The following is a 16,547-nucleotide window of genomic DNA, read 5'->3' as shown; positions in this document are numbered from 1 at the left end:
CTTCCTACTAAGTAGGTTTAAATAACTTACCCAATTTTTCCTGAAATCATTTCTTTTTATCATTCAAATTCAGTCTAAATATGCTTAAAACAGATCTTTTGGTCACTTTTTTGTTTTCAGATGTTCTCTAATTCAAACACAGGTATTGGAGTTGAAGTTGTAATTAAGTAATGAAATACCTATGATTTATGTCAGACAAGAGATCAGGCTAAACCATCGTAGCTGCTTTCCTTTTGGCCTCAAATCAGAAAAAGAAAAAAAAATCTATATGAACAAATCATTTTGAATGTCTGCAACTGGTTACAGAGAAAGCCAGAGSCAGGCTTTGCACATGTAATGCAAATACTGTCAGTGATTTTGTTTGCAATATTTGAAAATTTAATACAGAAGCAGAAAACTAATTCTCTAAATTCTCCTTAAATGGCACCATCTAGCAAATGGCACCTATTTTAGTGCTTTGCACAATCTTATCACGCTGCCACAAAAGACACTAATTCTACAAAGGCCATGCAACGTGGTAGTAGCCTCCACTTTAACTTACCCTTAGGGACTACTTAATCTCTTGTTTTAATTTTTTTCAGACCAAATCAAAGTTGGGGATAACCAAGTGATAYATAAGTCATAACTGTATAAAAGTCAACAAGGTTTAAATGCATTGGATTCTACTCATAAATATTTGACTACTAGAAGCATATTTTTCCTCTTTAAACCATAAGATTGGCATGTTGGTAAGCAACACATTTTCGGAACAATCCTGTAAAATCCACAGTTTTCTGTACTAACACCCATGTTCAGTTCCCCCAAACCAGTGCTTGAATCCCAGTGCCAAGTATCAAGTAGTGGCAATAATTCCTTTCTCACCAAGCGCTGCTATTTAAAGGCAACGGAACCGCCCAGCACCAGTTACACAACGTGCCTGATTCTGAACTTGCTTTCATCCCTGGGCTCCAACGCAACCAGAGCAGCTTCACTGGGAGTTTATGGTGCAGAAAGGACATACTAGTTTCAATACAGCTGCTCCACCAGCTATAGTGAGGCTCCACCAGGACTGTGCGTGCTTGGGAAGTTACCCTGCSGCTTTGGATATCCTGCAAGCAATTGCTTTTAGTGTTGCTGTATGCATTTGAAAAATACAAGTATACTCTAAAACTCCCTGACAAGAAATGTTTTAAACCATAAAAAAAAGATCTTTCTTTTTATAACTAAAAWGAAAATTGACTTGACGTGCAAAGTCATTAATGGCTACTACTCCAGGGAATTATATACTTTCATATATCATTTATTTAGCGTCTCAAATAATTCTTCTGTTTTGATTCTTGAAGTGTAAAGGCAATAGATCTGAACAAGCTGCCACATGAATCCAGAGAAAAAAAAATGTCATCAGATAAACTATTACCATTTTTTTTCCATCTAAAAAAACATAGCAGGAGTCATAGGGAACTTCAACAACATGTTCATCTATCTCAGTATTGTTCAGGCTGTTGGATTAGGCAGGTTTCCCTCCACCTCAAATTAGTATGGCTTGAGTTAGATTTAAAAACAGGTCCCAGAGGAGGTTGACAAATGGATTAAAGTGGAACATAAATTCCTTATGTCACCCAGTCCCTTAAACCTTGATGTCAGTAACATGCCTAATCATTCCATTATTATACATGTCAAATATGCTTTACATGTGTTAGAAAGAAGGAATGGGTATAAGAAGAAACGGAAGACTCAAGAAATTGTAATGCTATTATAAACATTCCTGCAAAAAAAWTAAGAGAAATGCATAGTAGGCATCCATTAATTTCATTTTCCTATTAATATTCATATTACCTTATAATTTACACACTAGATTTCCTGATATTTCAATCAGCTAGACCAGCGTATCCATTGGAGTAAATATATTCTGTTTTTCCTTAATGGCGATCCTTTAAGARCTAGCACGGCAAACACAAGAGCTTATCAAGGCAGATGCACACAATATAAGCCTGCAATGTGCAACTTTTTCAGCAAGTCAATTTGAATAGTTGTATCCCCGAATCTTGCTTAGAAAATATCTAAATTCTTCATTCTGTTCAGCAAGATGACTGCCTCAGCTGAACCAGTTTTGCAATGCATTTTAAGAAACATATTGCAGAGTATATAGAGGAAAAAATTGGCAGTCCTTTTCAGAAAAATAAATAAAAACAAAAGGACTAGAAAAATTGGAGCTATCTATACCATAAGAAGAGGAGAGAGGGGGTGAAGTGGAAGTGGATCAACATTACAATAACCTTCAAACAAGAAAAGCAGCCATTGATTTATCATTCTCCTTTTTTTCCAAAGCATCAAACAGAAAGTAGGCAGCTTAATTTGCAATATCTGTGCTTTCAAACAAGCTTTCAAACTTCAAGTGAGGTAAAACACCCCAGCACGTTACCAATACAGACTGTGAACTCTACAGTATGGAAGTCTGCAAGAATGAATGAGAAACGTTTGCGTAAGGGACAGAGCAGTGCAGTCATATTTGATTCTACCAAGTGCCTGATCTTGCCGCTGAGATGATCTCTGGAGCTTTGCTGCATTCTACATTTCTGTGATTGCGCGATAACAGGCATTCAAGAATGCTACAACACTTGATCCGTAATGAGAGGTTAGATTCCTTGGGCGATAAGAGATTAAGCATCTTGCTTAATATAGAGAAGGGAAAAAAAMCACTCCTCTCCTCCCCCCACGCAAAACCTCAGCAACTCAATACCATTCCCTAAGCTTAAGCAGACAATGGAAATTTTACTGCTGGAAAAACACCTTCATCTACATTTATATCCCTCACCAAAACTTATCTGATCTAAAATAATCTAGTTTACTAAAAACTGTCTGTATTGCTATCTTTATATTACAAGGTCCTAATTTCCAGACTAAGGATACGCAGCTCCCACTGGAGTCACACAGCAGGGCTGTGAGTCACAACAAGCAATATGAGCAAAACTTTGTTGTTTCATTTTCTTTTCGAGAGAATGAAAGGAAGGGGACAGGAAAAAGAACCAAACTAGCACAACTGCAGACAATTCTACAAATTTAAGCTTCTGCTGCCAATCAGTAGTCACTTGTTCAGTCAATGGACAAGGGAGTAAACATTAGTCTGTAACCTCATTTAGAATTTCATGCTTGGAAAGAATTTGWGCCTTTTTCAGCAATTTAGGTAGAAAACAGACTTTGCAATGTTTGACCAATATTTGGGCATGTAAAGTATCTATCTCTACTTCATTTCTACCAAGTCAATAAGAACAATTTAGGCAACATGGTAGAGTTGTGCTATGTTACTACAGTGCTTAGCAAACCACATTGCAAGTTACTAAATTTTGCTAATTATCAAAGTATTTATAAATACAGAAAACAGTTTTATGTTAAAACAGGGAGAGTTATTTTAATTGGTTTAATTTTGTTTCCATACAGCTATACATTGTAGTTGTTTCAATGTTAGAGACTGAGAACKTGGGAAATGATATTGTTTATTTTGGTATAAAGCTTGTTTTAGTCATTCTTGTTTACCTGCATTACGAAACAGTACTTAATTTGCAATTTCCCCCTCCTTTGCCTTACTTGTATAGAAAAAATAGACAGCACACTGCTTCAGTATTTCCTTTTAAGAATTTAATAAGAATTTTTTAAAAACTAGAATTTTAAAAGAATTTAAAAAATTCAAAGTCCTGAAATTTTGTCATGTGGAATTACCATGGAGTCTGGCTCTCAGATAAGAACACACAGGGTATGTTAACAACTCAGCCATATAAATTGATTTCTAAGTAATTCATCATTCTCAAAATTATTTTATAGTTTGTTACAGAAAATACATAAACATGCAGCTTACAATCATAAAAATGATGTGCTTCAAAGTCCATTAAAAATAATGACTGATTTTCAATTGACCAGGCTCTTGGATCAGGTCCCTAGTATATAAAACAGCATTTTCAAAATAAAGTACACCCCCCCTCCCCCGCATTTTTCTTTAAAAAACATACTTCAGTGAGAAAATAAATATTTTAGAGAAAGATACACCAGTAGAGAAAGATACACCAGGATACCAAAAGCTAGATTAATGTTCCTCAATAACTTCTGTGTTTACAATAAATACATTTAAAGACACAGAAAAGTGTCATCTGCTTCTCTGAAATGGTATCGTGCTATGTTTAATCATCCTAATACTGGCAAATTCTTTAGAGTGCTGTGAGAATTCAAGCAATTCTGAGAGTACATTTAGGGAAGATGGAGAGGGAATTTAAAAAAAAAAAAAAAAGAACACACACAACTTACTGTGACCTATTATCTTGTGAATGGTCAAGAGTCAAAAGTATTGTGGATCGTTTCACAATACAATTATTTTCAGTTAGTACATCAGAACACAGGGACATAAACTAGATGATAAATTGAAAGTTCTCCTTCTTTATGAGGTAACAACTGCATCCTGTGGAGATGTTTATTAGACCAGTTACCGATATAGTTACTATCCAATTAAATGGAGGCATACTCAAGGTTTTCTTATAATTTGGAAATGTCAAACATGAACAGCTGTATTTCACAACAAAAAAAAATACAAAAACTATACAAAGATACTAAAACAGACCTTCAGAAACTTGTTCGTCGAACTGAATGACGTGAGAATGTTGTGAGCATAGAACTGTAATAAGCGCTTTAATCATAGTGGCAAATGAGATTCTAGTCTTACTATAGATCTATAATCAAAGTAAATAGCTCTTAATTTTCAAAACACATCTGGAGAAGAGGCCAAGTATGCAATACTAAAAACCTAGGAGCATTTGAACTACATAGTCTATTAAGGGAGAAGACACAGGGCAAAACTTTAAAAAGCTACTCAATATCAAACTGGCATTTATTTTGCTAGTAAGTTTTTAAATCAGGTGTTCAGCTGTTTGAATAAGACTTAATTAAAAAGTCTGATGCCATCTTTTTTCAGAATGGTGTTTGCAGGAGTACCAAAAGACTCAAGTTCAACATGTTGACAGATGAACCACCTGAGAGAAGCAAGGGGTTCAATGGACCTTAAAGCACCTGATGCCTACATGGTAAAATGAATCAGAGATGTTGAAATGACAGCTGAGAGCTCTCCAAGAATAAGTGCCTCAAAGTCCACACACACACAAACACAATTTTATTTTAAGCCTCCAAAAGAAGCTGAACAAATTAGATTTGCTTGGAAGAGAGGTTTGTTTTCTTAGATGAGCACCCATTTCCAGAAGTAAACATGCCAGTTCTTAAAATTCGTGCAGAATGCAAGTATGACTCAAGATTTCAGATCTACAAGCATATTCTGGGGATATTGATTTTCCTTCTAGCTTCCCCAAGCAAGACGTGTGACCTCACTAGCTAGCAGCTTATGTCCTGAATCTACCACCAGGTCACTGACTTTCCATTTTTTTTTGCTCCCACAAACCTGACATTTCTACTAGAATCTTTTTTTGAAGTCAATGATATGTTTCTAATCAGTATTTCAAAATCAACTACTTTAAGTTTAGAAGTTAAACTAAAACACTACACAAAATAAAGCTTCTTGATATACTTTGCTCATTTCTCTACCGACTGAAACACTCTGAGAAATTTTTTCCCTTGCTCTTTAGTATCCACAAACCTCTTTCATACAGTCCTGCTCCCACTAGTCTCTCTTGCTCTCTTCAACAAGACCTGATCCAAAAATTAAAAGTCTCCTTTCATCGCGGAAAAGGCTTCTTCCTCTCTTTCCTACAGATGCTGCCTGTTATTCTTGCAGAGAAGTTGGAGAAAAGCACCTTCACCAGCAGACAACTGCTCATTTGCCCCTCCTGGAAAATACATGGGGTCCCTAGAGACTTTGCATTGATTTTGATATAGGAAGCAACATGGAGAGATTCTATCTATAAAGTGCATGATAAAGTAAGATGATAACTGTACAAATCATAAAAATCAAGTCTGTGCATGAATTGATTCCATGTAAAACCATATTATAATTATCTAGTCTCAAAACATAGTCTTTTTAAGCTCTGTGGAAAGTAATAAATAGCATTTTAACTATGAACTTGGCTACAAATGATGCTATGCATTCACCTCCCTGTCGTAATGAGGGATACTTCCTAAATACCAGCTAAAATATTAAATAATATAACACAAAAAGCAGATCAAAGGTCTGTTACCTTATCCTTTGTCAACTGTGACCAAGACTACTTTCACTAAATAATAGTCACTACTGCAGGTCCTCTGCCATGTGTTTCCTTATATTTTTGACCCTATAGCTTATGGTCTTTCTTTCTCTTTTTTCCACCCTTCTCATTCATCATTTCCAGTCATTATACTTCCCCTTTCTTTCTTCTTCTTTACTTTCATTCCTGAAAGGAAACTTCATATTTTTCTTATATGTGAATTGGAACCATCCACAAAGCAAAAGACTAGCTGAGAAAGGCAGATGCCAAGGAAAGAGTGAACAGAGCAAGCTCATACTGAGATCTCCTCAGAATATCCTCYGAGCACCCAGGCACTTTCATCTGAGATTTCCTGGGCTAAGGGTACTTAAAAGCTTTTTGTGTATTTTACTTCCATGAACTTCACCCATTGGCTCATGGTGTTTAGGCAAACTCTCACCATCCACAACATCTTATACAGTCATCCACAGCTCAGTTTCACACGGTCTAGTTTGTTGCATATGATAATGCTGTGAGGGCAGCTCGAAGGAACTATTTCTGCTAGGAGCACCTCTTTTTTTCTTGTTTCTTTGGATTTTTTGAGCATGCTACTGGAATAGTTTGGTGTTAACTAACAGCTTTGTGTTAAATGTTGCTCATACAATTAACATACTGAACATTTTTTTTTTTAAATCTACATTTTCAGGCATTCAAGCCCTTGTAATTAAACTTAACTGTTTCTTTCGGATGAAAAGCAGCAACTCATCTGAAGGCTGTTATCTCACTAGGATAATATTCACCTTGGTTGCACTCAAGGCAAACTTATTTTCTTGTTTTTTAAAATAATTCTGAAATCTGTATATCCATGTTCTAGGACAAGGAGTCTAGATATCTAGACTCCTTCAAGGACAACAGTCTAGATAACTAATACACAAACTGTTAACTTCATACTGCAGTTCTTTTAAACTATCACACTTCTGTCCATTGTAAATATTTTTTTTTAACAAAATGACACTGTGTTAAGAATATTTACTACTGAACAAAGATGAAGAACAGAGATAAACCTACAAGTTAAAACTAGAAGCATCATTGTTTTAAAAATAAGTTTCACTGGAACTTATCTTGCAACAAAGCAGCACAGAAGTCATTTTTAAGAGCATGATTTATTTGCTTCTAAAGAAGTAGTGGTAGTGAAGAAACTTGTAATTATTAAAAAAGAAATCTATTTCAGAATTAATTCTAATCTTAGAAAACATAGGGGAAAATGATCCTTTCCATAGCTCAAGAAAAATATATCCTCATGGGACTTAAAAGCGGGTATCAGATTGGAAAAAACAACTTCCCCATTTCTCCCAAACATGTACATCTTCCAGTATTAAGGGCTCTAATACACAGAGCTAAAGAAAATAAAGCATTTTTTTACCAAATAATACTGTTTCATTTAAATGCCTTTTTTTTTTTTTATCAATTTCATATATTCATATTTCAGCCTCCAAGTAAAGAATGAAATCTATAACTTGACTTGGCTTCACTTACATTGCAAACCAACTAATGTTCAGCAGCTTACCCAATATGGATGAAAAAAAAACACCAAAAAACAGCAAAAAAACAAACAAAAAAAMCCCAACCCCCCACCATCTTTATTTTATGCAACAAACTTCTTGAAATTAGTCCTGTACCTTGGGTTGAGGTCTGCACCTTCAAAACATTTATAGCAAAACTAAAATGCTTTGCTACTTTCATTTTGCAGTTGTAGCGACTGATGTTACTCTACACAAAGACACTTTCCAATGGCTGATGTATATTAGTTAATCCAACATAAACACAAAACAAAGCATACAAGAAAGATGAGTCTATTGAGACAGGAAATAACGCTTGATAAAAACTGGGTGTAATTTATATCTTTTTCAATTTTACAACTACTTCTTGATACTATCAGAACAAATAGAAAACTGGTATTCTTTCAGTACCAGAAAAAGGCCCTAAACTCACCACATAGACAGATGAGACCATCTAGTCAGTTCTTAGATACCCAAATAGTGTACACCACTCATTTCACCAAAGCACTATTTTCACAGCATATGATGTACATTAATTAACATAGACCAAACTAGAAATTAACTAACTAGACCAAACTCTGAACATTTTCCATGTGCATAATAATCCACAGATTTTAATGGGTGATAAACCTGGAATACTCCTATATTTCACATATTTGACAGAGGTAGAATTTCATAATTCAAATATTGTTGTAGAACTGTACGGTCAAAGTTTTGCTAACATAGAGCATATGGTCCACTTCTAGAAAAGGAGAAAGTCATTTATAGCTGAAAAACTCCATGGAAGCACTGAAGTCTATCTTTTTATTAAGCTCTGCTTAAAAAATATGAGCTCGCTAGCACATACACACACAGCTCATGAGCTTTGCCTTTCAGTTCCAATTCTCATAGACTGGAAAGAARCTTTGGAAAGACTTTGACCAAGATGTAGAAAGACATTTAAAATGGGATACTCAAAGCCTTCAAAAGTGACAGTAAATAAAACCCCAAACCTATATAAACAAAAATCAGTTTCTCAAGGTTTCTAGCAACTTCCATGATTTCAGTGTGTAGAGCTGCAAGGCAGAGACTCCAAAACAGGTAGATTTAGCAACATTATTGTCTATACATATGTCTATATACATATGATTATATACAAAGTGAAGGGAAATATTTATATTTTTTGGTCAGATCCATAACTAATTCTCTCCATGATCACTGGCCTATTTACAGCTTTTCACCAATAGGAACACCTACCTCCCAAAAATCCTTAAAACACCCAGCACAGGAACCAAGTCTTGAAACACACACACGCACACACGCACACGCACACATGCACACGCACACACGCACACGCACACAGTATCACCTGATGAAGTCTGAGGCCTAACTAAACTCCCACTCAAGAAAAACACACATTTGCATTGTGTTTTTCCAAAATTCAGYAGAAACCATTTGTGTCTAAGCCCATGGTTAGAGGTGGGTAAAATTAAGGCCAGTCAGGCCTGCAGCCTTGGTCCCACTACCCCAAAAGTCTTTACCATAAGCAGAGTGGAGAAGAGCCCAACCCCAGCAGSTGCACAAGGACTGGGACAACCGACTTTAAAGGAGCTCAGGGTCAGACACCCCCCGCCCCGGGGCTGCAGCACGACCCAAGCCCCGCCGCTGACCCGCCTCTGGGCTGCACCCTACCCGCTGGACCCCGCGGCCAACGCTTACGCCCAACGGCTAATGGCGAACCGTTAACGGTCAACGGGGACTGCGCAGGCGCGGGCAAAGCCCCGCGGCCGCCCTGCTCCCGCAGGACCGGGGGTCCCGCTGCGGGGCAAAGGGGACCCCGCGAGGCCAGCAGTACCCCCGCACCCGCGGCGCCCCCGCACCCGCGCCATTTCCGCGCCCGCGGCGGCTGCGCAAGCGGCGCGGGATGGCGGCTCGGCCCGCCCCGCTCCGCCCCGGCCCGGCCCCCGAGCGCGAGCGGCGGGAAGCGGCTGCCGCTGCCGGCCTGCGCCGGCGCCCCGCGCCCGGGCCCGGGCCTGCTCCTGCTGCACCCGCGCCCGGGCCGGCTCCTGCTGCTGCCCCCGCGCCGCCCCTGCCCCCTGCCCGCCCGCCCGCTTGTGGCGGCCGGCGGCGGCATGAAGCTGAGCAAGGCGCAGTACGATGAGATAGCGCAGTTCCTGGCGCAGGTGCAGCCCACCAGACAGAGCCTGCGGCAGCTCAAGGACAAGTTCCCCAGGTGGGTAAGTGCGCCCTGCCCTGACAGCGGCCTGCGGGCGGCCTCGCTCCCACGGTACAAAATCACCGCACACGCACACGTGGAGCCGCGCGCTCCCAGGCTGCTTCCCCCCTCGGCGAGCCCAAGAAGTTGGGCTCTAAAATAAAGCGTGCTGCTCCCCCACCAGCCGTGCACGTGCAGGGTGTCTGGCTGCAAAGCCTGGCGGCTCCCGGGCACCRGCCTGCAGGGATGAGTCGCTCCAGGCCTGGGCCTTGGCACTGCGGTGCCAGGGCTGAGCCAGGCCGGGAGCCCTTTCTGTGTGGCAGAAGGAAAAGGGAGTCCCAGCAGGGAGGTCTGTGTGCTCCCTCGTCTGAAATRTGGTACAGATTTTTATAGGCCTTCCCAAACGGCCATAGAGTGGTGTTCAAAGACAGGGTGCTTCGTGCCCTCAGCCTTGTTTCTACCAACAGTAACAGAAAGAGATGTTAAACAGGACGTGTTTTCTTTTCCTCCCAAGTTTTGGCGGAGGATGGCATCCGCCAAGTGGAGCAGAACTGGACAGGAGTGTTCCCATCTTTAAAATGCACCAGAAAAGAAATACAAGACACAGTAATTTTTTAGATACTTTACATACTTTGATGATTGAGAGAGAAATAAAAAAAAGATAATTATTCTGGTGACTTCTGAGCCTTGCTCGTCTTGCCACAAGTGTGACCAAGGAAGGTGTGAAGATGCCTGTGTGTATCTTGCCATAGGTAGATGAAGAGCCAGCATTAATGCAGGCATTCAAACTGTCCAATAAAATCTTTGCTCTCTGAGGGAAGGGAGCTCTGTATTTAAAAGTCAAGCTGAAGCAATAGCCCTGCTCCAGAGCAGAAGTGATGAGAAAGCAGGGCGGATGCTTCGGTGAGCGGCCTGAGCGCCTGGTTGGGAGCCCCAGCTCAGCTCCGACTGCAGCTTGGGAAGTCACTTACTGTGACAGCGGGAATCTGAGGAGCCTACGCTTGGCTTTGGAACGTTGGTGCCAATGAAAGACAGAAGAGGCTGCTTGTGTGGTTACCTGCACGTACATGTATATGCGAATACACACAGTTACTTTCTGTTTTGCTCTTCGTATAAAGCTATCTTACAGGCAGGTTAGAATTTGGGATGCCTTTCCAAGTCAGTCATTAACTGTGTGTAGGAACTTGTGTGTAGGAACTTGCCCGCATGACAGATCTATAGGCACGTTAAGTGCCTATAGAACACTTCATATAATAGGGTAAGTCAGGTTGCCAGAAAATTACCACTTCTGTCTGCTAGTGCATTGTACTTCCATGCCCTGGATGCTGTAGAGGATCCATCAGCTGTTTCAGAACTTGGTGGCTGCTTGGTGGCTATTAGCAATTAACTAATTGCTAATAGCAGAATGTAGAGTTATGCTGGGGAAAAGTACACTTTTTCTAAAGTGGCTTGGCTTCATAGGCTGGCTAAAATCATGCCTCCTTGATTTGCTTAGCATACCATTGGGCCGCATTGCATTACCTGCATTAGGAGATCAGAGCATCCTCTTCTGAATTCCTCTGGTGAGGAATTGCCTCTCCTAAATTTTGTTTGTCTATCCTGGGAGAAGACTAAAATCTTCTATCTAAATGGTGAGTTAAATGACTGTCATTTTGATCTGCTACTTGAGTCATTAAGTTGATACCATTTCAAAAAGTCTGTTTTAGGTATGTTTTGAAGAAGCCATACATCCCTTCCTTCTTCATGTCTCCTGGCTCAAGAACTRATATTTATTTGTTGTCTTTTGATTGTGTATCATCATAAGAACTAATTTGGAGGATTTCCCAGTGTAATGTTTGATAATTGTGGCTCTTTTTTTCCCATAGTAAACTGTTTATAATCTAAAATCTGGAGAATTCTCTTGTAGGACTAGAAGGTTTTGGTTGTACTTTCTTACCCCCTTTTTTTTTTCTATATTAAAAGAAAAAAAAAAGAAGAAGAATTAACCTTGTAGTTTAATCTTTTTAAAAAATTACTTCATAAGAGATTTCTCATGGCGTCATCAGTATTTGAGTTGCCATTATTGTAAGTATAGTGCATGGTCACTGCTGACGTGACCTGTGAGTCCAAATTCTGTTTTAATGTGATGCTTCTTTCTCAACTGCTRCTGAGCAAGAGTTCAACTGGTGAGATAACCATTTTGAAGAATGTGATTTGTTAGTGTCAAATAGTCAAATTTTGACGATTCCTTTGAGCATCTTAACATATACAACACTGGATAGATACTCTGCAGTGTTTTGTTTTAACAGAACCAACTTCTTTGTCTCTTTTTTTTTTCACTAGAAGTTRTCTACTTGCTTGTTTTTTAAACTGATGTTAAAAATGCCCACTTGTAGAACTCTCCCTATACAAATCACTTCAGAATTACCTARTTATGGCAATAAGATTTAGGTTAACCTTTAAACTTTAAAGTATGTTCACGACCTACTTTAGCTTGTCCAAAAAACTCTACCTTTTGAGGGTTTGATTCATACCTAAGCTGATATCCTAGTCCCTCAGTCTGTCATTGCAGGAAAAGAACCTTTTAGTTCTTCTCATTATCTATTTGGCAGAATATGAATATATAGTTTCCCTTTTGGAAGCTTTTAGTCCTTGCCTGAAGCTTTTTACTAATAGAATATGATGGGCAAACGACTGGATGTTGTTGAAATCTGTACTTTATAAAGTATTTTTTCTGTGCATCTCAGTGTCTCATTTTTATTGCATTTTGGAGTTTTCCTGTTAGAATCTTCTTCTGGTTTCCAGCAAAATGTTTAAGGGTGCAAGATTCACACACCCAATTCACTAAGGTACTATCTCATTTTTCCTTCAATTATTTTATTTTATTTTATTTTATTTTATTTTATTTTATTTTATTTTATTTTATTTTATTTTATTTTATTTTATTTTATTTTATTTTATTTTATTCTCATTTGGTTCTGTTCAGGGTCTTTAATCTTCTTACACTATACTGTGCTGGAATTAGTGATTCCAGCAACTTTCTGACATTGCAAGTTGACTTTAAATCATTTAGAAATTCCAAAAAAAATTACTTTTTGAGTTCTTGCATTAAACTCATGTGAAGCATAGTCTTTCTAGGAGTGCAGTGTTGTTCCATAGCACCATTAGTGCAGTCTATATGGTTTTCCTTCAAGCTTAGTGCTTCTAGCCTAACTTCTTTTCTTCATACYCTCACTTTTATTCCAGTAAAAGCAGCATTCTTGTTTGATCTCGTTTGAATGCAGAGAGTTTATAGAGATTTTAAAAGTTGTAGGATTTCAAACTATCAGAATTTTAGAGGCTGTTCTGTATAGGCCTTCRCTTGCTCCCTTTTCTTTTTAAATAGTTTATCTGATTTCTGTAGGCTTYTTTCATAGTAAGTAGGATGAGCTTTCCTTACAACAGAAAGGTAAGCTGGCGTAAAGACAAGATACTAGTGATACTAGAGGTGATAGAAATTCTTCCATCTCACCAATACATCCCTGGATTGCATGAATCCTTCCGGGCCCATCTGCTCGCTAGTAGTTGCTGATCGATGTGAATCTGAAGGTCTGTCTCACTTCTCCCTGGGACAGACTCCTCCACATCTGAGGGTGGCTGCTTAGTTTCAACATGTGTAGCTTCACATCTCACTGTTGAAAGGCATCACTTTGTCTCAGTAGCAGTTCAGTAGCAGCAGGGAAGCATGTTCTTCCACATTCATGACCTGACTTACTCATTATTTAATATTCCWTCAGAATTTGCACGCATTTCAGTAAGAGTAATTATTTTACTCTTTCTGTACACTATTGACAGCTTTATTAAATGACACAGGATCTTGAGTGAGTTCTGTCAGAGATTCCAGAAGAAATCTATCTGCTGTGTGGTCTATCACAGCGTAAATTGGAAACTCTTATACATTTATTGTTTGCAATTTTTTAATTTGTTTTTCTCAGTGATGGTTCATACTGAAACGAATGCCCTGTGGAAATGTAAACATGTTGCACCAGTGTTATTTTATTGGACAAACTTCCAGTCACTTAAGATTGAGTTAACATTTGCCTTTCCTCTTTCTATAGTGCCATCCAGTGCCTCTCCCTTTTTTTTTTTTCTGGAGGTGGGAGTACACAGGTCACTGTTTTTTCCTCTCCTAAACAGTTTTATTTACAAGGAAGTGTGTGTATATATATATATATATATATATATTTCATGAGTTATTTCAGTCATTCTTTCTGCCATTCCTCAGATCATCAAGCTTTCTTTGATCACACAGAAGTAAAACTGACATGATGGTGTCTATTCAGAAGAGAGTAGTCACAAAATATTTCTGGGTGTGTATCAGAGTCCCCGATCGGGCTCCAGCTCCCCTCCAGTCTGATCTATCTGAATCTTATTTATGTAGTTTCCACTCTAGGTCTCAAAATCCTATGAGAAAAAAATGTCCACCTTTACTTGACAGTTTTAAGTTAATACAGCTGGGAAGCTACGTCCCAAGCTTTTGTTTTGGTAAACTGATAAGCCCTAGATGGTTGAATTGGCAAATGGGAAGGTAGAAGTGTATCTTTCCTACCTCTCTCCCTCATCTCTTTTTGTTTGTTTGTTTATTTTCCATCTGTTTCTGGGTTCTGGTTCCTGTTGCTAACGGATCCTGGAGGCTGAGCGAAGGTGGGAGGAGAATTCCCTGTCCTTGTTCCCCGGGAAGGAGGGCTGACAGGAAGGCAAGGGTGAGTGGCTGGCTGGGGGTCTCTGAGCGCTGGCCCAGGGCTCGGCGCAGGTACGTCCTGTCACGGAGGCTCCTCGGTGCCCACGGCGTGACCTGTCAGCTGCTCTCTCCTCTTGGCGAAGGCTCTGAGCACAGCAGAGCTGCCTGATTCTCGTCAGCTTCCTCGCAGCCCCTGCACTTCACAGGTGTAGGGTAGTTGTTTTGGAAAGCAGAGGATTTCGGCTGTTTTTCTTTACTCTTCTAACATATTAATCTAGCAAATCTCATTTAGAAGCTGCCTTTGTGCCCATGAGGGCTAGAAACTTTTATTTCTCAAAAACCAAAAGCATATGAAGACATCATTTAAACTTCCTCTGCTTTCCCATGTTCTTAGCTACTTAATAATGAAATAAATTCATGCACTTCCTGTACCAACCATCGCATTAATTTCAGTAGATGAACTGATGAGGAACAAGAACGTGGACGTTGGTGGGAGATGCAGAGACCTGCAGAGAGAGACTCAAAGGTCATCGATAAATTTCCACGATGTCCATTTTGGCACAGGAAATACTTTGCACTGGGCTTGGATGGTCTGGGTCACCGAGCCGCAGCAGCTATGCAAACAGGAAAGTCCATAGGGTTGTGTATTTTTTTCTTTTATCTATTTGACTTCAGAATAAACCAAGTTGTATATTACTGTTTTTTGTTGTCTATTATTTGCAACAAAAATCTAATATTTAAAATTTATTGTCTACTTGAACCTACATTTAACCTCATAGATAAGCACATTGATAGCAAGAGGTGAGAAGGAGGTCTTAGCTGGTAACTTGAAAAGCAAATGAACGGTATAGAGTATTTCAGGAAAGACCCACAATAAAGTACATATTCAAAGCAATCTTACAATGAGGGAAACCTTCAATATATACAGTAATGATCTGAGTTCTTTCATTTTGGAAAGCTACTGCTACTATTTGAAACTTTGTTATGAAACCTTCTGTGAGATGTTACATTTTTGGTAGGGCAGTCCAATACTGCTAGTGTCCAATAGGGATACTAGTTGTCAATCCTCACTGTAAACACCCATCCATGTACAAGCCTCAAAGGAGCTGTAACTGTTTGGGTTTGCTCTCTTCTTCCGAAAAGCTGTTTGCTCATGCTCTGACCATGAATATGAGGGAAAGTAATCCTTATCCCTAATACAAAGTATTACACCACAAAAATTAATTAAATCAACATATAACTGGGAATAACTTTGTCTCTTCCATTATTCTTTAAATTAAAAGTGAAGACAAGGAATTTATTTTTTAAATAGCTACTGACAGCAGAATGAGCCTTCAGAATAGAACGAGAAAATAATTTAGCCTGATATTTAGGTCCTTCAGTAAGAATAGTAAGGATTTAGAAGAAAAGTTTTATTTTGGCATGTATGAATTCTAGGTGTGTGGATGCCACCTATACTTGTTTCGAGATAGACGGTGAGGTTTTTTATTGTTGTTTATTTGTTACCTTTGCCATTAACTAAGTAGATTACATGTACGACTAAGCATGTGCCAAGGTGAGATTTAATACTGAGGGATCTTTTCCTTACAAGTATTCCCACATACGTTGTCCAACCTAGTGGAATGCAAAGTTATTTTCAACATTAGGCTTGAAATGTGAAATGAAAATTAAGATTTTACTTTATGATTCTTGAATACTGATAAAGAGGAAGGCCTTTTCCTTTTCTCAAACGTTTTTTCTTTTTTTCCATTCTCCTGCTGAATGGGCGATGCCATCATATGTATCATATGATACATTAAAAATTAAATAAATAAAATAATTTAAAAAATTAAAGAGAACAGGGCTTCCCCTGAAATTCATATTGGCTGGGTAGAGGGAAAGAAGACTGAGTAGAAAGCCTTGAACATTTTATACAAACCACGTACGAACCAATCCACTCGTAGATGGGATGGTAAAATACTACC

At 38.8% G+C, this 16,547-nt stretch overlaps 1 protein-coding gene across 4 annotated transcripts in view; it reads left to right on the top strand.

Annotated features, from left to right (window-relative positions):
* Positions 1-9,769: 9,769 nt before the first annotated feature.
* CUNH15orf41 (chromosome unknown C15orf41 homolog) overlaps positions 9,770-16,547 on the top strand; it is a 120,622-nt gene continuing 113,844 nt past the window's right edge. For all 4 annotated transcript variants that reach the window (XM_026051798.1, XM_026051797.1, XM_026051796.1 and 1 more), the window contains exon 1: positions 9,770-9,902. In XM_026051798.1, the coding sequence (XP_025907583.1) occupies positions 9,802-9,902 (101 nt within the window). In that variant the 5' untranslated portion in view covers positions 9,770-9,801. The remainder of the gene's footprint in view (positions 9,903-16,547) is intronic.

The sequence above is a fragment of the Nothoprocta perdicaria genome, unplaced genomic scaffold, assembly GCF_003342845.1.
Source record: "Nothoprocta perdicaria isolate Ctin4 unplaced genomic scaffold, notPer1 scaffold_8, whole genome shotgun sequence".
In the NCBI taxonomy this organism is placed as follows: Eukaryota; Metazoa; Chordata; class Aves; order Tinamiformes; family Tinamidae; genus Nothoprocta; species Nothoprocta perdicaria.
The sequence above is the reverse complement of the archived record's forward strand: the minus strand, read 5'-3'. Positions and strand labels throughout refer to the sequence as shown.